Consider the following 22278-nt stretch of genomic DNA (forward strand, 5'->3'; position numbering starts at 1 on the left):
TCCACGAAGGATGTAATTGCATCGGAGGGGATAGAGTTGTACAGCGCAGACACAGACCCTTTGGTCCAACGTGTCCATGCTGGCCAGGTTTCCTAAACTGAAATAATCCCTTTTTTTTGAGGAGATTCATCGGGATGTTACCTGGAATGGAGCAGTTTAGTAATGAAAAGAGGCTGAATCAGTTTATGTTGTTTTCTTTAGGGATCTGATAGAGGTGTATAGATTTGAGGGACATGGATTGGAAGCAGCTCTTCCCCTTAGTTGAAAGGTCACTAACAAGGAGGAATCATTTTAAGATGAAAGGCAGGAGGTTTAGAGGGAATGAGGAAATTCTTTTTCATCCAGAGGGCGGTGAGAATCTGGAATGCACAATCTGGGTGGGTAGTGGAGTTTGAAAACCTCATGACTGTTAAAATGTACTTGGAAAAGCATTTGAAGTGTGACTATGACTATGACTATGACTAGAAAGCTTAAGACCATAAGACATAGGAGCAGAAATTAGGCCATTCAGCCCATTGAGTCTGCTCTGCCATTCAATCATGTTTCTCAACCATATTCTCCCACTTTCGCCCCAGAACCCTTGATCCCCTTAATCAAGAACCTGTTTACCTCAGTCTTAAATATACTCAATGGCCTGACCGCCACAGCCCTCTGTGGAAATGAAGTCCATTGATTCACCACTCTCTGGTGGTTTCGTGTAGTTTTTATTTGTCAATGCAGACTCAATAGGCCAAAGGTCTTCTTCTATACTCTGATTCTATGAAGATTATGTGTGATTGTATAATAATTAATGCACTAAAATGCCAAAAGGATAATTGTTTGATTAATAATTAACTGTATTAGTTGCTGTTCGTCATGTGTTTTGTATGCGACTACTTTTTAATCTTGTTAAGTGTGATAATTTTTTTTATTTGTTGAGTGCTTTACTTCCTTGGTTACTAAATGGTAGGCATTATGTTTCTTAATATATATATCAAGTCTCACTGTAGGCATCTTTCCATTCAAAGTGCCTTTCCAGGTATTAGTGAGTATATAAATAGTGTTGCTGTAACCAAGCATGTGCTAGAGAACATTGGTTTCAGCAAACCCTTTATTCCCTCCTAATCAAGCTGCAAATGAAGTATAATGAGTAGTGTGGATATATTATGTGGCTACCGCTATTTAAATTTATTTTAGGAGGAGTGCAGTAGTCTAGAACAACGGAAGCTAATAAAAAATGCAATTTTCCTTGTATTTGGTTTCTGTACTTCAGTCAGAACCAAATAGAACAGAATTTGTGCGCCCTTGGAATGCAATGCAGTGCAGGGAGGTATACATGGGCAGTGCTAAAACCGAAACACCTGATGCTGATGTTAATATTAGATGCGGATGTGAACCTTCTGTGTTTATGTAATATTAGGGGGGGGGCTGTAAAAATAACTTGCCAACATTAAAAAGTTACTTCAGTATTTACTCCCAAATTTAGACATCAAGAATCATACAAAAACAATTACAGAATGTTAAGAACACTTTACATCAGAAAATAGGTTCAGAAAACATCAGGTTAATTCAAATATCAGAGAAGGCCTTGCATGCAGTAAGAAGCTTTCTGGCCACTTTATTCCTTCACTCCTGCCGACATAATTTTTGTTGTTATGTCTATTAAACCAACTTTATACAAACAACTAGAGTTGAATCATGCCACTAGCTCATGTGTGCTATGGGATATATGGTTGGGGCCTGTTTATAGTTGAAACTCTCACTTGATATCATTCCAATTCCAGCTGAAAATGGTGTGCTAGCAAAGCCTGTTGAATTTTTTTTTTGCAGTGTAAGTATTCCAGCAAACTTTCTCTAGAAGTAGGAGATCCCTTGACCAGAGTGGCTGAAGCTATGTCACTTCCCCCTTATACTTTATTCAAACTCATTCTGCATCATTTCCTCCTCTTGCTCCTGGTTTGTTGACGTAGCTGAGCCAAACACTGAGAAAATACTACTTGTGCTTCGATCAGCAATATCCTTTATACAAGTTGAAACAAGTTTATTGCACAGATATCTTGTTATTCAAACAAACAATGGACTTTAGAAATGTAAACTTAAAGTCTATGGAGCTAAAATGTGGAAGAAGCCTAGGCACCAGTCTTTCTATTTGCATGTATTAGCAACTCAGTGCAAGATTTTGAAACCATGGAGGGTTAATTTTGAAACCATGGAGGGTTAACTTGGCAGATGTTAGACTAAAGAGAATGTCCCAATAAAAACAGACATCTTTTTAAGTGTACATGAAAAGAAAGCAGAGAGCCACTTGTTACATTTAAAGCAGTAAAAGCAATGAGATCTTCCATTCAGCACTATGCATTTTTACTATCTTTTGCAATAGCTGATTAAGTTGCTTCATCTGTTTGAGCGTCTGGGGATAGTGGTCTGATAAAGGGATTTACCATGAGCCTCAATGAATGTGATCAGCATCTCATCTGAGGTGATCTCTACATAAACAAAGCCTCCCAAAGAGCTGATGTCTGTGTAGAAAAATTTAAGCCACTCCTTTGGAACACAGTCCTTGTGCCTCGTTGAATTTTCCATGAAATTTCCAGCTCCACTTAGGACGTAGCCAATACCATTGCTATCCTGAATAAACTAAATTAAAAAGGTGGAAGAAAAATCAAGAAACTTGTCATTTTATGAATTGCATCCAACATTTATCTTGAAATGTCAATGTAAATATTTTATGGGCACAAATCCCCCAATCCCCACCAATCAACCCTCACCCATTTGCTCTGTGGATAAACTCAGTACTGTAGAGATATTCATTTAACAATTCATTCATGATATGTAGACAATAGATGTTGGGCTCATGAGGCAATTGATAAGGTGCCACACAAGGATAATAATCAAATACTCATGGAGTTCTTTTTACATTCATGCATGGGGTTTGGGCAGCAGCACCTGGGCAATGATTTCCCTCCCTAATTTCTCTCCAGAAGGTGGTGGTGAGCTCTTTGAACCACTGCAGTCTGGTACCACAATGCTATTCAGAAGGAAATGCCAGGATTTCAATCCAGCAATGCTGAAGGAAGAGTGATATACTTCCAAGTCAGGATGGTGAGTAGCTTGGTAGGGAACTTGGTGGTATTCCCATGTATCTTCTATCCTTGTCCTTCTAGATGGAAGTGGTCGTGCGTTTGGAAGGTACTTCTAAGGATCTTTGGTGAATTTCTGCAGTGTACCTTATAGATCTAGTACACACTGCTGCCACGGAGCATCAGCAGTGATGGGAATGAACATTTGTGGTGCCAGTAGAGTCAACTGCTTCATCCTGAATGGTGTCAAGCTTCTTATGTTGTTGGAACTGCACACATCCAGGCAAGTTGGGATTATTCTACCAGACTCCACTTTGCCTTGTGGATTGTGGACAGGTTTTGGGGAGTCATAAATATACTCAGAGTCAGAGTCAAAAATTGTGGTGCTGGAAAAGCACAGCTGGTCAGGCAGCATCCAAGGAATAGGAGTCGACATTTCGAGCATAAGCTCTTTGTCATCACAGTCCTGATGAAGAGCTGATGCTTGAAACGTCGACTCTCCTGCTCCTCAGATGCTGCCTGACTTGCTGTGCTTTTCTAGCAGCACACTCTTGACTCTGATCTCCAACATCTGCAGTCCTCACTTTTTTCGCCTCTATATCAATACTGAACAGTAATAAGACCATAAGAAATAGTAACCAGAGTAGGTCATTCAGCCCCTTGAGCCTGCTCCACTATTCAACATGTTCATGGTTGATTTGACATTCTTCAAAACCACTTTTCTGCCTTTTCCCTTAACCCTTGATTCCCTTACGCATCAATAATCTCTCAGCCTTAAATATCCACAAGGACACTGCTGCCACAGCTCCTTGTGACAAGAAGTTTCAAAGACTCTCACTATCAGAGAAGAAAGTCTTAGTCTTGCACCGCTTAATTCTGAGACTGTATCCTCTGGTCCTAGACTCTGCCATGAGTGGAAACATCCTCTCAGATTTACCCTGTCAAGCCTCTTAAGCACCCTATAGAACATATCCTATGTTTTAATCGTATCATCTCTCGTTTTTGACTGCAGTGAATGGAGTCCCAACTTGTTTAGGCTTGCTCATAAGACAATTCCTCCACATCAGGGATCATTCTAGTGAATCTTCTCTAAACTGCCTCCAATGAAATTATACCTTTCCTTAAGGGGACCAAAACTGCTGACAGTACTCCAGACATAGTCTCAGCAGCAGCTTGTACAGTTTCAGAAAGACTTTACTACTTTTATATTCCAATCTCCTTAAAATAAGGGCGAATACTCCATTCACCTTCCCAATTACCTGCTGCACCTGTGTGCTAGCTTTCCATGAGGTCCCTTTGTGTGGCATCCTTATGCAGCTTTTCTCCATTTAAATAATTCAGTTTTTTGTTATTCATTCCATACAATCAACTTCATATTTCCCCATATTATACACCATTTGCCAATTTTTTGCCCACTTAATTAACCTATCAATCTCTCTCTAAATTGTTTTAATCCCCCATCACAACTTGCCTTTCTAGTTATTTTTGTGTCACCTGCAAATCTGGCTACAGAACACACGTTACCAGTTGTTCACTTGGAGGAAGGAAGCATCTACTACTTACTTTATAGTATTTATATTCACATTGACTTTCTACAAAGTATGGAAGCCCTTTGAGATGTTGAGTGAATGAAAAATGACTTGTATTGAGCTTTATCATGGCATTCAATTGCTTGCCAGTATTGACTGCTTCTTACCTGTAGGTTGTGGTCATGCCCGCAGAAGTATGCACTGATCTTGTACTGAGTGAGGAGAGGGTACAGCTTTTCTACCAGACAGCTGGTGGGTCCATGTTCAGCTATTGACCAAACTGGGTAGTGTCCAGCGACAATCAGGAAGTCTGATCTGCAGGAAGTAAGAAAGGGAGCTGCTCACTTTACACAGTGAATAAAACAGAGAAAACATCAAGAAAAACAGAAACAGCACAACTGAATATTTTTAATTCATCCAGAGATACACACAACATCTCAAGGCATTTATGCAATGGAAATAGATCGAAGTGAATAATAATAAAGTTTTGATTGAATGAAATTAAAGATTTGATATGGTAGGGAAATAAAAGCTGAAGAGGTTTTGGTTAAGGAGTTTTAGAGGGTATCATCTAAATGACTGAAAGCTGCTATCATGAGTCCCTGATTTTGTGAATTCCACCATTGTGTCATTCTTAAACTAATGCCTTCAGCTTTTTGAGTCAAACATTCTGAGGAATTCCATTCCTAATCTGCAAGATCCTCTTTCTTCAAAGTCCCTCTTAAACACCATTGACCAGGTCTTTTGGTGAACCATTTAAAACAGGGGAAAATGAGCCAGCAAGAGGTCTTTATACACATTGGTACCAACAAGGTAGAAGTGACCTGCATAAGGAGAATGGGTTGCATCTGAATTGGAAGGGGGCTAATATGCTGGCAGGGAGATTTGCTAACGTTACTCAGAAAGACTTCAACTCAGTGGGGGAGGAGTTTGAGTGTTTTCAAGAGGTGATCAAGAAAATAGATGAAGGCAGAGCAGAAGACCTGCAAAGACTTTAGCAAGGCTTTTAACAAGGTGCTACATGATAGAATGGTTCGACCTCATGGGATCCAGGGAGTGCTAGCTAATTGGATACAAGATTAGCTTGATGGTAGGAGACAAAGGGTAGTGGTAAAGGGTTGTTCAGACTGAAGACTGGGACCAGTGGTGTGCTGTAAGGAATGGTGTGGGTCCACTGTTGTTCATCATTTATATAAATAATTTGGATGAAAGTATAGGAGGCATTATCAGTACGTTTGTAGATGACACCAAATTTGTGATATAGTGGACAGTGAATGTAATCTAAATGTACAATTGGATCTTGATCAACTGAGGGGTCTGCTTGTCCTGAAAGGTGTCAAGCTTGTATTGTTGGATCTGTACACACTCAGGTGAGTGAGGAGTATTCCTGAGTTGATGGCCAAGATTCAGGGAGTCACATGCAGTGAGTAACTATTCTTGTAGCCACTGTATTTATGTAGCTAGTCCAGTGCAGTTTCTGCTCCATGGTAACCCCCTGGATGTTAACAGCAGGCAACTCTGTGATAGTAATACCATTGAATGTCAAGGGATGATGGTTAGATTCACAATTGTTGGAAATGGTCACTGCTGGTATTTGTGTGGCTTGCCAGTGATACTTACCACTTAGGTCTTGCTGCATTTCAACATGGACTTCATCAGTACCCAAGGAATTGGGCATAATAGATTTATGTAGATGGAGGAAGCAGGGTATATTTGGGATCAGTCGGCAAGTGTGAGCTTGTTCAATTTGGTAACAATAATAAAAGCAAAACTTAGTACTCAGAGGCTAGAGTGTTCTTCTATAAGGAAGATGGAGTTAGAATTATGACAGTACTGTGCCTTTGAGAGAGAGAGATTTGTTCTGTGCTGTTTCTCTTGTAGAGAGCTGTTGCCATGGTTGTGTTGGTTTATCTGCTTCTGGAGCAATGGGTAAACAGCTTTGAACTCCAGAAGTGCTTTTTCTAAATTAAACAAAAGAAGTATGCGTGGGTAGAGTCAGATTCACAAAGACCCAGGTTATGATTTTGCTTTCACTTGGAGTTTGGAACCAATAGGGCAAAAGTGAGGACTGCAGATGCTGGAGATCAGAGTCGAGATCAGAGTGGTGCTGGATACGCACAGTAGGTCAGGCAGCCTCCGAGAAGCAGTAAAATCAATGTTTTGGGCCAAAAAGGGCTTTTGCCCGAAACATCGATTTTCCTGCTCCTCAGATGCTGCCTGACCGGCTGTGCTTTTCCAGCACCACTCTAATCTGCAGTGTGAAACCGATAGATACCGCTGTATCCATGGAGTCGGCTTCCACAGTTTCAGTTACCCACAGTCCTAACATATCACATGGAACACTCCAGAACTTTGGATGAGCGGGCTGCCAGGGAATTAAATTTCTCATTTAAATAAATGGGTTCGCTAATATCTGCTGTTTCGGGCTTCCGCAGTAAGTCTTGGAACTTATCTCCCACGAGTACAGGGTGGACTTCTGCAGCTCTCTCTATGCTACAACAAAAAGTTTGAGTTCTCCTATGCTGCTAGATTTTTTTTCAGAATCCATTCTCCTGTACTGGAAGGGAGATAGCACAAGGAAATCTGTTTTGTTGAATTTGCCTTTGCCAAGGGTGTGCTTATGGAATGCTGCCATATTAGAACAGTTGATGATTAGTAGTTAAATAATAATACCTTTTAACTAAGTATTTCAGTAGAGTTAAAGTTATACTTTTTTTGTGTTTAACTGTGTTGCAAGAATAAAGTGTGCTCTGCTTAAAGCCTTTTGGTAGACCAATCAAATCAAAATCTGGAACACAGTACTATACATTACACTTGCTGTTAAGTAAAAGTTAGGGTCTAGGCTATCTCTTTAATACATTTTAAGGGGTTTGGTCTGGTCTATAACTACATGCAGTTCCAGCAAGCCGTTCGGTTTGGCATTGTACTGTATGACTAATGGAGTTTTTTTAATGATTCCAAACTGATGCCACTACTAGACAAGTCAGATATGAGAATATAATTTCATCTGAAATTAAAAAACAATATGTTTTCACATGGTAGTCTTTACTGAAACAAACACAAAGTTGTCCTCATTGAAGTGTTCTCATTGAAACACAAAATTCTACAGGGACATAGTATAAATATTAAAAGATTATTTGGCCCAACAGCCATTACAACCACAAAAGGAAACAATTCAGCCTATCGAGTCCATACCAGCACTCTGTAGAACAATCAAGTTAATCCCACTCCTCCACTGTCCCTCCAGCCTATAAGTTTAGTTTTTGCAAGTACCAGACCAATTTCCTTTTGAAATTGTGGACTGTCTCTCAGTCTAGGGAATCTAGAACAGTCTTTGATTAATTAGAATTGGATGGAGAAATTTCTCCATGCAAAGGCTTGTGAAAATTTGAAATTCTGAAGTTTGTGGATGCTCCGTTTGAATGTTTACAAGCCCGAGAGATAGTGTCTCAGGTAAAAAAAGCAGATGGGGCAAAATATATGGCATGGAAATACTGAATGATTCAGCAGGCTTGAGGACCAATTTAAAAATAAGAAATAGGAGTTGTTTTTAAAGGAAAATATTGTTAATGTTGTTCCTCCCAATCTACGACCGCTGTATAACAACAGTGCTCACATTTCCAAGGGCAATTAATTAGTACTGAAGCACTGAGATATTGAGGGTACGAAAGACTTTTTCTTTAAACACAGCCAGTTAAATAATATTACACATTCACAAAATAACCTCTTTACATAGGGAAGAGCACACAGGGTACATACCTGGAATTTTTCAGCTTGTCTTTGACCCACTCAAGTTGTGTGTTAGCCACAGTATAGTCTTTTGGTGCTTCTGGTCCCTTCCCCTGGAAGTCATCAGAAATTCCACAAAGAAGGACAGTGTCGAGCATCAGGATTGTAACAGTGGTGTTTGAGTCTGTGATGGTGAAATTTAGGTCATAGTAATAATGTGGAAAGTTCCTGGAAATCAAACCATGTACTGTTTAGACAAATTAATCAAAAACAGTTGTGATATTGGAGAAATGGGAAACTACAGGAAACTTAACCCATCTCACCATCTTTTGGAAACCTTGGAATACTCGATCTGTGCAGTTACATTGCCCAAATGATCATGGTTTCCTGCTACAACAAACCAGGGCACGTCCTTCAGTGACTTGGCAGAAAAGATTTCCTCAAATGTTTCCTGTGATTACAAAGAACACTGCAACCTCAAATTATCAATCTATTTGCCTCAAACAAAGCTAAACCTTTGAGGCTTTGAAGCAGATATTCTTTCACATCAAGTTTCAGTGTTAGTTTCTGAGGTTGCTTATTTTCCAGACATTTGATACTATCAAGCTGTAATCCATTTGACAATAATAGATATATACCTGTATCTATCCATGGCAAAAGTCTAATTTCAAGGCCCTCTCCATCCCCTCCCTACCCCACCAAATACCACCTCCAAATCAACTCCATTAATTCACTTCTGATTTTTTTGTACGTTTTGATTTTAATCACTTTACCATTTATGGCTGTCCAGGATCAAGGTTTGGAAATTATTGCCTAAACCTTGATATTTTTATCTGCCCTCCTTTAAGATACTCCTTTGAAAATCTACATCTTGACCAAGCTTTTTAGTCATCTGTCCAAATACCTCATCAAACTTTGTTTGACAAATGCTGCCAAATGTTGTCAGAGCCTTTAATATTGTAAAATGTTCTATATAATACAATTAATTGTTGTTTGGGTCAGTGCTAGATGTTCATAGAAGTTCCTGCCATCCACCACTATGTCAACCCATTTTCAAGATTGTTTGAGTGTTAATGACATTCGCAGGCCCAATCACATCTGCATACCATCCCACTGTAACTCTATAAAATAGGCCCAGGCATAAACCAATTTTGGTTCTCCTCAAGCCTTCAGCTGTATGTATGCATTTGAGAAAATGAGAATTTGATAATGTTACCTGGAATCTTTTATCAGTTACACTATTAACTCCATCGTAATAAAAGTTATCCCCCAGAGAGAGAACAAAGTCAGCACCCATCATCTCAGCCACAACACCCATTTGTTGTGCAGTTCTTTTCTCCACAGGTGTGGTGAATGGTGAATATGGGAGCCCACCCCAATCTCCAACTGCCAAGAAACGAATAACTTTGGAGTGACCTGTGCCAAAATTTAAGTGGAAAAAGGTTACAAATATTGTACACAAAAGATGTCAGCAAATTAGCAGATGCCAATTGAAAAGCTATGTGCAAGAGTATAGCTTTGAATAGCCTTGTTGTCTGATGTAATTTATAGGAGAAATTTTCAAAGTGGTTACATCATTTAAAAGCAATCTTTTGATCTGGTGCCTTAAACTGATTATCCCTCTCTCATTCTCTCCTACCATCAGAATGTGCACATCTTATAAATTCCCAAACTGATTACCACAGGGAGGTTTGGAACCTTGAACTAAATGACAATGTAAAAGGACCAAATCACTTGTACCCATCTAAGATTCAAATACTCAACAAAGAAGTTTAATCTGAGCTTTCAAATCCAAAGTCTCCTGGACGCTAAGAATTTCAAAATAATTGCCCCATCCCACCAGGAATTAATAATAATTTCCCCACTTTGCAGCTAAATGCCAATTAATAATTACTCTGACCGGAAGCTTCTGTCTCTTGTTGAGCACCTGAACAGCAAATTAACTACTTCAGCTGGTTCAGGTATAGCATGAATTTGCTGGACCCTTGCAAGCCATTTAACAAGTCCACCACCAGAATTTTTCTCTCTTGTAGAAGGTGAGAAGGAGAGTTGGCCTTAGTAAATACTTTCCTCCTTTTTTTCCTGTAAATTAACCTTTAAATTCTGGGCAAGAATATCATTGGAGATGCTTAATCCACCACTAACTGGGGCCGTTCATTGGTAAATGATTGGCCATGTAAGTGCCTTCTTGACTGATGAGGAAGTTGGCTAGTTCCTGACTGAGAAACTAGAATGAGCTGCCTGCCAGACTGGACGAGAGATCTCTATTTGCGCACTGAAGCATAGGTGGGGGCAAAGTAGAAGTCTCTGAAAGCCATACTCCTGCCCCTGCCTCCAAACCCCTGGACGCCACCCTTCCTGACAACTGAAAATCTTACTTTCTTGCCTCTGTATCCCAAAAGGAATAGATCTCAGCAAGTGGTCTTTCGGATTCAGAAGATGCCAGTGTCTGATTGGCAGACAGCTTTTAATGTCTCAAGGCCTGCATTAGGCTGAGATAGTGTGGGTGTTAGTCACTACCCATCCCCACACAGTCTGAAAGTAAGAAAATCAGACTCCCAAGATAAGGAATTGGGTAAAACCCTTGTCAGGTATAGGAATGCTATGAAAGTGAGAAATCTTTCTTTGGACCTTAAGAGACAGTGTCCATTTGCATTTTCAAACCTCTGCTTTATAATATAGATAGTTCTTCTGTGACTATAGTTGCATACTTGTGCAACCCCGCATTATAGAAAAATTGCACTTTAGAAACTGCTTAAAGTGTTGGCATGTAATCGCATCATAGCTTACATACGTTTTAAATGTTTGAGCTTTAGAAAGTGTCCCCAATTTGTCAATCACATGACAGCAAATTTGCCTGAATGAAATGCACGTTATAGCAGAATGACCTGTAAATCTTTTGACTGTCTAACAGCTGTTACTGAACTGGACTTGATATGGAGGGGCCAGTGTTGGACTGGGGTGGACAGAGTCAGAAGGCACAAGTCACCAGATTACAGTCCAGATTTATTTGAAATCACAATTTTGGAGAGCTGCTCCATTGTCAGTTGAAAGTAACCCACTCTTATTAATGGACGGAATAAAAATATACACAAACCACTCACATTTAACACTAACACAACACACAAACATTTGTATTGCTTTAAAATCTCCCAACTTATCGCAAAACATATCCACATTGCTTGTCATGGCATGACAGAGATAGCAGAATTGACAATTCTTACCCATCACATGAGCTGAATTGGTGACTGATATCACAGTCTGAAAAATGATCAGGTGCACCATTGTGTGGATCGGAAACACCATCATCTGAAACTGAAACAATGCAAATAATTTAGTAGGATTCACCCAAAGAAACACTTAAATCCCAAGGACTTTTTTTCTCTGTAACAACAACTCTAAATGTGCATGATTTACAATTTGTAGCAGACCAACAGCTATATTGAACCTTTTCCAAAACAGTGTTGACTCATTCCCACCACCACTGCTGGATTTATTTGCAACAGACTTTGATTGGATTTTACTCATGTGCTTTTTTGTTACTAACTAGTTCTTCTCAAGTAGTCTCGAACAGCACATTTGGACTCTGCCCTGGAACAGAGTTCAACTTGATCATTTATGTATTAATCACATCCCATGTTGACTGACTCAGCTTATTCAATAATTCCTGCTGACTTAAAACAGTGCAATCCGTAATGGTTTGCATTGCAAGGCTTTTCATGCAAGGTACCCAAAATAAATAAAGGAAACACTATAGCCTTTTGATCTGGATTCCTGTGAGAAGAAATAAAAAGATAATTATTGTCCCGCTTTATCATTTTAAAACCCTCAATCACATTACCTCACAGCTTTAAACACAAGAAAATACAAGCCAAGTTTTTTTTTCAACCCTTCCCCAATTTAACCATTTTGGCCCTGATATCTTCTAGTGTGTCTGCACTGCATCTCTCCAATATATATTTCACAAAGCAGAAGTAAAACATTGTAGACTTTGCTGTTCCGACTATGTACTTAACATTTTGTTCTTTCCCAATTCCAAACCTATTCAACAATATCTGATCCCTAACACTCACACCCTCCCCACCTTCTCTGGAACTATACCTGTTTATTTGATTTTAAGGATGAATAGAATTTAAGAAAAACCATATTAAGAAAGCCATTGTGGATTTGTTGAAGACAAATCATATTGAACCAATGTAATTGAGTTTTCTGAGAAGGTAACAGAGAGTCAGTGAGAGTAAAGTAATTAATGCACATGGATTTCCAGAGGTCATTTGATAAAAGGATAATGACAACATAGATCGAAAGTTGAGTGGCAGGAAATAGCAAAGGTGAACAATTGTTTTTCAGACTTGAGGAAGGTGTTACATGAAGTTTCCCAAGAGTAGAATCAGAACCACGGCTTTACTTGATCTACATTAATGATGTAGACTTGGGCGTACAGGGCACAAATTCCAACTTTGCAGTTGACACAAAACTTGGAAGTGCTGTGAACTATCAGGATGACAATGATTGACTTCAAGAGTACAATTTAATACAGAGAAGTGAAATGATGAAATTTAGTAAGAAGAATGATCAGCAGTAAAACAAATAATAAAGGGTTCAGTTCCAAATGGAGTGTAGAAGGACAGGGGCCTGCAGGTGTATATGCACAAATTATTGAAGGTGACAGGACAGGTTGAGAAATTGGGTTAACTATGCCTTTCTTTATAAAGCTGAGAATGTTTCAAGTCTAAAAGTAAGGAGGTTGTAGTAAACCTAGTAAGACACAATTTCAGCCAAAACCAAACATGTATCCAATTCTGGGAAGCACAAGATGTGAAGGTATTAGAGACTCTGCAGGAAGATAATTGAGAATGGCCCAAGTAATGAAGAATGTCAGTTCTATTGATAGTTTGGAGAATTCACAACTGTTCTCCTTGGAGAAAAGGGGGGATTGATGGGTGCTTTCAGGTTAACATTATTTGCACAGTGTATATGTGGTTTAGGTAACCAGTGATTGTGTGAAATAGTGAAGCTAAATGGCAAGTCTGCATAATTTTCCAAGAGATGCAAAGGGTCATTCCAAATCCTGACTCTCTGAACTTCCCGTCTTCTTAAATTCATTTATGGGATGTTGGCATTGCTGACTAGGCCAGCATTTGTTTCAACGAGGTAAAAACAATGACTGCAGATGCTGGAAACCAGATTCTGGATCAGTGGTGCTGGAAGAGCACAGCAATTCAGGCAGCATCCGACGAGCAGCAAAATCTACGTTTTGGGCAAAAGCCCTTCATCAGGAATAAAGGCAGAGAGCCTGAAGCGTGGAGAGATAATCTAGAGGAGGGTGGGGGTGGGGAGAAAGTAGCATAGAGTACAATAGGTGAGTGGGGGAGGAGATGAAGGTAATAGGGTCAGGGAGGAGAGGGTGGAGTGGATAGGTGGAAAAGGAGCTAGGCAGGTCGGACAAGTCCAGACAGGTCAAGGGGACAGTGCAGGCTGGAAGTTTGAAAGGAAGCAAATGTAGCTGTGATAGCGAGTTTGTTTCACGACATGGTTGAAGAGCTTCAGGGCAGAGGAAATGCAGTGGGAGTTGCAGTGGGAGAGGGACTCCCTGAGATTCTTGTAGAGAGAGGAGGAAAACTTCTTCAAGGCAGGCATCCTTGAAGGAGGATTCACAGTAGGGTTAAAATCCATGAGGTAAAAACAATGACTGCAGATGCTGGAAACCAGATGCATTTGTTTCCTGTCCAATTTCCCTTAAGAGATGGCAATATGCTGTCTTATTGAACCACTTCAGTCCTTATGGCCTAAGTACACCCACAGTGCTGTTCAGAAGGTAGCTCCAGAAGTTTGACCCAGTGTCAATGAAGGAACAGTGAAATTGCTCCAAACCAGGAAGGTGTGTAGTTTGGTGGAGAACTTACAGCTGGTGGTATTTCCATGCATCTGCTGCCCTTATGCTTATATATGGTAACGGTCACAGTGGCATTAGGAGAAGGTCAAGAGAGATCATCCACTTTTCATCTGTTGCTGAAGATGGATGCAAATGCTTCAGCCTTGCTTTTTGAACTGTTACACTGAGCTCCCCCTTTGATGAGGATGGGGATATTTGAGGAGTTTCCTCATCCTATGAGGAGTAATTATCTGCCAATATTCATAGCTAGATGTGATAGAACTGCAGAGCTTAGATCCAAGCCACTGATCGTGGGATTTCTTAGCTCTCTCTGTTTCAACTGTTTTGCATGCAAGTAATCCGGTGTTGTAGCTTCACCAGGTTGGCACCCCATTTTTCAATATGTCTGATGCTGCTCCTGGCCTGCACTCTCCAGTGAATTAGGGATTGATCCCCAACCTTAATTGAAATGGAGGAGTGGGAGGCAAAGCAGTCCATGAAGTTACAAATTTTGGTTGAATACAATTTTGCTGCTTCTAATGATCACGGCATCTCTTATTTATACTATTTTGACTTGGTGGATCTGTTCAAAACATTTCCTATTTAGCACTGTGGCAGTGCCACACGAGATGCCTGTGCAATTGTCACTTATCAACATTGTCATACTCAACTGGTGGATCATTGCGGATTGGACTAAGTAGCTTTTCCCTCTTGTTGGTTCCCTGATCACCTATTGCAGACCCAGTCTAACAGCTATGCCCTTTAATATTCAATCAGTAGTGCTTCTACTGAGCCTTTGTCGGAGATTTCTAGTGAAATTCCCATCCAGACCACATTCTGTGCCTTTGTCATCCTCATTGATTCTTCCATTTGATGTTCAGCATGGATGAGTATGGCTATATCTTTATGAGATGATGTGGTAGGTGGAATCAGCAGGAGATTTCTATGCCCAAGTTTGACCTGCGTTATAAGACTTTGCAAGGTCTGGGGTAAATGTTGTGGACTCCCAGGAAAACCCCATCTCAACTGCATAGCACTACATTATCACCTCTGGTGGATTTGTCCAGCCAATGGGACAGAACATACTCAGAGGTAGTGACAGTGGTGGCTAGGACATTAATTGTAAAATACAATTCTGGAAATATGACTGTTGCTTAACTAATCTGTGAGACAGCATACCCAATTTTGAGACAAACCCCAGATGTGAGTAAGGAGTACTTTGTAGATTCATCATAGCTGAGTTTACCATTGTTGTTTTTGATGCCAAGGTCCATGTTGGATACTCCATCTGATTTAAATTTCTTTTTCTTAAATTGTAATGGTTCATGACAATTGAGTGGCATGCAAGGCCATTTCCAGGGACAGTTAAGAATCAACAAAATTGCTGTCCGACCAGGTAAAACCAATATATTCTTTTCTCTGAAGGACATTTACTGCTATTAAAGCCTTAGAAACCAAACTGATGGGAGATTGGGTTACATTTCCACACCTGTAAAATTATAGAATGACTGCAGTACAAAAAACGACATTTGGTTTGTCCTCAACCCTGTGGCTTTGTTTCTCTTTTCAAGTGCTTATCCATTTTCCTAGTGAAATTCATGATTCATTTTGCCACCTACACACTCTCAGGCAATTGATTCCAAACCCTAACCACAGTCAGCATAAAATATTTTTCCATGTTGCCAACTGTTACTTTTCCATTTACCTGAAACTGATGTTGTCTAGCTCTCAGTTCTTGCCAATAAGAATAGTTTTTCTCTGTTTTATATAAATGCCTCTTGATTCTGAACTCTTTCATTGGATCTCCATTCAACCCTTCTCTTTTTTTTAAGAAAGGAAGAGTCACAGCTTCTCCAAACTAGCTATGTAACTGATTATCGCATATTGTAGGACCATTCTTGTAAATGCTTTCTGCATTCTACCTAAAGCTTCCCCTACTTCCTAGTATATGGTGTCTGAACTGGACACAATATTCCAGTTGATGCTGAACCAGTGTTTAATTAAGGTTCATAATAACTTCCTTCCTTCACCTTCTCTGCCTCTATTTAAAAATGAGGATTCCATATGCTTTAACTGCTTTCTTGATCTGCCTTGCCACCTTAAAACAATTTGTGCACTTAAAACCCTCAGGTCACTGTTCCTGCATCCCTTTGCAAATCATTTGCTTTACTTTGTGTTTTGTTTGTCATTGTGCCTAACAAACTGTTACAATTCTCGACATTAAAATTTCATTTACCACATTCCTGTAAAAGGGAAGGGTAAGGATGTTAGGAGTAGAAAACACTGAATAACTAGAGATATTGAGGCTCTGATCAAGAGAAGGAAGGAGGCATGTGTCAGGTACAGACAGCTAAGATCAATGAATCCCTCAAAGAGTACAAGGGCACCACTGAGGAAGGAAGTCAGGCGGGCAAAAATGGGATATGAGATGGCTTTGGCAGATGAGGTTAAGGAGAATCAAAGAAATTCTACAAGGGCAAAAGAGCAATGGGGTTGAATTGGGCCCATTAAAGATCAACAGAGCAGTCTATATGTAGAACCATAGGAGATGGGTAGAATACTAAATTAACATTTCACATCAGTATTTACTGTGGAGAAAGACATGGAAACTAGGGAACTTGGGGGATGTGCTCGAGGTCTTAAAATGCACATATATCCCCAAGACCTGATCAAGTATCCGAGGACATTGTGGGAAGCTAGGGATGAAATTACAGGGTCCCTAGCAGAGGTATTTGTATCATCTACAGCCACAGGTGAGGTGCCAGAATACTGCAGGGTGGCTAATATTGTGGCTTTAATTAGGAAAGGCTGCAAGGAAAAGCCAGGGAACGATGTGAGTCTGACATCAGTGGTAGTTAAGTTGTTGGGGGGCACAATCAATCTGGCTGGACATCGAGGCCTCTCAAGTAAAATACCCACTTATTAACCTTTTATTTTCAGACAAGAGGAAAATCATTACGGATCACTGTAAAAACCCTATAATACTAAATACAATTAAAGCTTGGAATATAATGCGGCAAAATGAGGGCAACTCACATAAAACATCCCCCTATGCAATGATAGTGGGAGCATGGGGATTTCAACCGGGGTTTACAGATGTCACTTTTAAACTCTGGAGATGCAGGGATATCTCATGTCTAGGGGACCTATTTGAAGATGGGGTCCTGATGTCTTTTGAACAGCTACGTTAGAAATTCGGATTACCTAATGGAGACCTCTATCGATACTTCCAAATTCGAGACTATATACAGAAGAAGACTACATTATTAGATAGTCTTTATAAATCAGATAGAGAATGTAGAGTACTACGACCAATGGGGTATCCTCCATTAGTACTATTTATCATTTACCACATGATGAAGTATCGGGAGATATGGACAATCTGCTTAAAACATGGCATCAGGAATTGGGACTAGAAATCTCTATAGAAACGTGGAATGAGATTTGGGAAAACGCCAAAAGAATCACCATCTGTAACAGAACACGGTGGCACAGTGGTTAGCACTGCTGCCTCGCAGCGCCAGAGACCCGGGTTCAATTCCCGCCTCAGGCGACTGACTGTGTGGAGTTTGCACATTCTCCCCGTGTCTGCGTGGGTTTCCTCCGGGAGCTCCGGTTTCCTCCCACAGTCACAAAGATGTGCAGGTCAGGTGAATTGGCCATGTTAAATTGTCCGTAGTGTTAGGTAAGGGGTAAATGTAGGGGTATGGGTGGTTTGCGCTTCGGCGGGTCGGTGTGGACTTGTTGGGCCGAAGGGCCTGTTTCCACACTGTAAAGTAATCTAATCTAATCTAATCAGGCTATCCAGCTGAAGATACTTCATAGGGCCCATATAGCATCAGATCGATTGGCAAAATTTAAGGCAGGAGCATCTCCAATGTGTCCCAAATGTAAAATAGAGGTGGGCACTCTTGTACATTGCCTATGGACCTGTTATAAGATCCATAGATACTGGACTAAAGTAGCAAGTGCCCTGACAGAAATTTTAGGAACGGAAATTAAAGTGGACCCCGTATCTCTCCTTTTGGGCTTTTCGAACTTATCCTCCCTGGACATGCATGGGAAGAAACTATTTTCTATTCTCTCTTTCTGTGCAAGGAAAAATATTTTGGTAAACTGGGTGGCTGAGGGCCCCCCTGGACTTTCAAATTGGCACAGATTAATTATGGAATGTATTCCCCTTTACTTCCTTACAAATATGGTGCACCGAAAGACCGAATTATTTTATAAAATATGGCAGCCCTTCTTGAATTATATGAATACAGATATTTCGGCTATCCTAACAAGGGCTTTTATTTAATTGAGATTGCGAACCTGGCTGGTCCGGGGTCCCTTGGGAGAGGAATCCCGCATGAATACGGGTTTTGTTACATTTGATGTTAACACATTCCAAGCATGTATCTCACTACCCAATTTCTGTGTTATCCATTTTTTTTTTCTCTTTCTCTTATTTGAATAATGTAAGAGACTTAAATATACACTCTGGTTAGTTGTAGGTTAGATTAGTAGTTAGTTGAGTTTTGTTTTTTTTCTCGGTATTTTTCTTTTGTTAAATTTTGGTTATTATTTATTTAAGATTTAATTGTATATCAATGTTTGTACTTGAGCGTTTTGTTTATTTTTGTAAACTTGTAAAAATGTTAAATTTCTAATAAAAATATCTATTAAAAAAAGTTGTTGGAGGGGATTCTAAGAGACAGAATTAACATGCATTTGGAGAAGCAAAGACTAATTAGGGATAGTCAGCGTGGGAAATTATGTCTCACAAACGTTAGAGTTTTTTTGAGGATGTGACCAAGAAGACAGATGAAGATAGAGTGCCAGGTGTTGTTTACATGGACTTTAAGGCCTTCAACAAGGTTTTACACGGTAGATTGCTTAGTAAAGTTCATCACATGGGAACCAGAGAGAGCTAGTCAATTGGATATAAAATTGGTTCTAATAGAGGAGACACGAGGGTTATAATAGAGGGTTGTTTTTTGGACTGTAGGCCTGTAACCAGCAGTGTTCCACAGGGATCAGTGCTGGGTCCTCTTATTTGTCTTCTACATAAGCGATTTGGATGAGAATATAGGAAGCATATTGTAAGTTTGGAAATGATCCCAAAATTGATGGTATAGCAGACAGTGAAGATGGTTATCTGAATGTGTAATGGGATCTTGAACAGTTGAGCCAATCAGCTGAAGAGTGGCAGAGGGAGTTTAATTTAGATAAATGTGAGGTTGCATTTTGGTAAGACAAACTGGGGCAGGACTTACAGGGTTAATGGTAAGGCACTGCGCAGGGTTATCAAACAGAGAGACCTACGGGTTCAGGTGCATAGTTCCTTGAAAGTGGTGTCACAAGTAGACAGGGTGATGAAGAAGACATTTGGCACAGGAGTTGAGACATCATGTTGTGGCTGTACAGGACATTGGTGAGGTCACTTTTGTATGCGTGGCACAGTACACCATGGAAAGGGTACAGAAAAGATTGACAAGGATGTACCAGCACTGGAGGGTTTGTATTATCATGAGAGGCTTGACAGACTGCTCCTTGGAGCATAGGAGGTTGAGAGGTGACCCTACTGAGGTTTATGAAGTCATGAAGGGCATAGACAAACTGAACAGCAAAAGTCTTTTCTCAAGGGTAGGAAAATTCAAAACTAGAGGGCATTGGTTTAAGGTGAAAGGGGAAAGATTTAAACGGGACAAGTTGGAGTGAAGGGTCCATTTCTGTGCTCTATGACCTGTCTGATCATTTCCCTGCTCTATCTACCTGACAGTTTGTGATACTTGCATGTTTTATGAGATCTGAAAACTATGAAATTCTGCCCTATAAATCCATAGTTATGTGGTTATTAAAGGTCAATAAAATAGTGGCTCTAGCACCAATCCCTGGCAGGGAGCATCACTTTTTTTTCTTAAATTCACTCCAGGGATGTAGGCGTCATTGGTAGGGCAAGCATTTATTGCTCACTCCATGTTGCCCTTGGAGAAGATAGTGAGCTGCTTCAAACTAGGTCTTTAATGGAGTTTAGAACAATGAGAAATGACCTGATTCCAACATACGACGTTCTCACAGGGCTTGACAGGGCCCCTTCTTCATTCATTCTCCAGCGGTGTTTTTCCAACCACTTGATAAAGCTATTGTTTACTTACCAATGTTTTGTATTTCTGGCACTCAACCAATTTCATTTACCTGCTGTCACTGCTTCCTTCTATTTCAAGACCTTCAGTTTTTCTGGCAACTCCATCTTTTGGACTCTATGCACATCACATCAACCACATTACCTTGTGAACTCTTTCCATTATCTCATCAAAAATGCATTCGAGCTAGAGAAATGTGATTTCCCCTTTTATAAATCCGCACTGGTTTTCCTTAATTCATTTATATTTGCCCATGTGAACTTACTTTTATCCTGAAATACTATTTCTACAGGCTTCCCATCACATGATTAAAGTGATTGGTTTCTAGTTGGCCGGCTATCCTTGCATTAAGTGTGAAATACTTGCACTTGTCCATATCTCCGAGAGCCGGTAAGGAACACTCATTTCAGAATACAGAGGAGCCTCGATTATCCAAACAACACGAGCGGGAAGTATTTTGTCAGATAATCGAGATTCCTCTGTACTCTAAAACTGACCCAACCAACACTTCCTGACACTGAAGCATGACTTTCTCCCCTTTATTTTCCGGCTTTATTGAGATGAAGACAGAGGCGCAGAAGTATAGAATATTGGCTGGCAGCTTTTCATGTGTTTGTGATAACCAGAGTTGAAAAATGTGGGGCTGGAGAAACACAGCAGGTCAGGCAGCATCCGAGGAGCAGGAGAATCGACATTTCCAGCATAAGCCCTTCTTCAGGAATGAGGAAGGTGTGCCAAGTGGGCTGAGATGAAAGGTAGGGAGGAGGGAGGAGGGAATTTGGGGGAGGGGCGCTGGGAATACAATAGGTGGAAGGAGGTGAGGGTGATAGGCCGGAGAGGGGGTGGGGGCAAAGAGGTCGGGAAGAAGATTGCAGGTCAAGAGGGCGGTGCTGAATCCGGGGGTTGGGACTGAGATAAGGTGGGGGGAGGGGGACTGAGATAAGGTGGGGGGAGGGGGACTGAGATAAGGTGGGGGGAGGGGGACTGAGATAAGGTGGGGGGAGGGGGACTGAGATAAGGTGGGGGGAGGGGAAATGAGGAAGCTGGAGACATCTACATTCATCCCGTGTGGTTGGAGGGTTCCTAGGCAGAAAATGAGGCGCTCTTCCTCCAGACGTCGTGTGGGCAGGGTCTGGGATGGAGGAGGCCTTTGTGATAACCAGCCCAAGTATGCTTGTGGAGAAAGGGGTAAAAAAAACTCTCACTACAAAACTCCAGACATTCCCCGCCAAAGTAACACGTATATGCAGTCTGGAGGAAGTGAAATTAAATGGGTTTCTGTCTCTTTCCTGAGATTTCCCCAAACTCTTGCCGTCTGATAGATAAAAGTTCTCAATCTAAATTAGCGTTAACACCAAATCCCAATTCTGAAAATTCAAAAACTCACAAGGTGCTGCAGGAAGCGGTCGACGCTTGACTCTGCGTTTCGCCTTCAGCCTTAGCGCCTTTAGCTGCTGATATAGTGTTCGGAAACTTCCGTTTGGAACAAGTTTAAACAGACAAACCGCTGGGTCCCTAAAGAACCCGTCACCTCCGAGTTTTACTAATGATTGCTTCAAACGTCAGCTCGGTCCCGATCGAACAGCCAGCCCTGCTCCTGCTCCTGTTCCCGTGACCACGAAACAGAAAGTAACTCACAGACCACAGACTCCCAGTAAATTCACGCTCTCACCTTTTATTCCGGATCTGTCCGTGAGTTGGTGTTTGCCCACGCCCCAGCCTACTCAATTTTCACTGAACAGTCCCAGATACAAGTGGGGCTGAGCGCAGTTTTCCGTCTCCCAGAGGTACCAGCAGCAAGACCCGTCACCAACAGAAATGTCCCAGTTAGTTCCAGACCTGAGCTCTGGTTCTCCCTCTGTGCAGATTCTGCAATTATTGTTTGTTTTCGTGACAAACACCAAGCGGTGCTCTCTGCACCTTCCCTGAAGTAGTGCCAAGCCCAGAAAGCAGGAAAC

At 40.8% G+C, this 22278-nt stretch overlaps 1 protein-coding gene across 6 annotated transcripts in view; it reads right to left on the minus strand.

Moving 5' to 3' along the window:
- Positions 1-1429: 1429 nt before the first annotated feature.
- Positions 1430-22278, minus strand: part of LOC122540165 (acid phosphatase 5, tartrate resistant a) — a 59300-nt gene continuing 38451 nt past the window's right edge. For 2 of the 6 annotated variants that reach the window (XM_043675494.2, XM_043675495.2), the window contains exons 2-7: positions 11542-11632; positions 9534-9733; positions 8641-8768; positions 8348-8545; positions 4756-4903; positions 1430-2616 (exon numbers count right to left, since the gene is read on the minus strand). In XM_043675494.2, the coding sequence (XP_043531429.1) occupies positions 2374-2616; positions 4756-4903; positions 8348-8545; positions 8641-8768; positions 9534-9733; positions 11542-11626 (1002 nt within the window). In that variant the 5' untranslated portion in view covers positions 11627-11632 and the 3' untranslated portion in view covers positions 1430-2373. The other 4 variants (XM_043675493.2, XM_043675492.2, XM_087983457.1 and 1 more) reach the window with 4 other exon arrangements.

Source organism: Chiloscyllium plagiosum, unplaced genomic scaffold (assembly GCF_037043375.1).
Source record: "Chiloscyllium plagiosum isolate Xiang-an unplaced genomic scaffold, Cpla_swu_hap1 HiC_scaffold_45, whole genome shotgun sequence".
NCBI lineage: Eukaryota > Metazoa > Chordata > Chondrichthyes > Orectolobiformes > Hemiscylliidae > Chiloscyllium > Chiloscyllium plagiosum.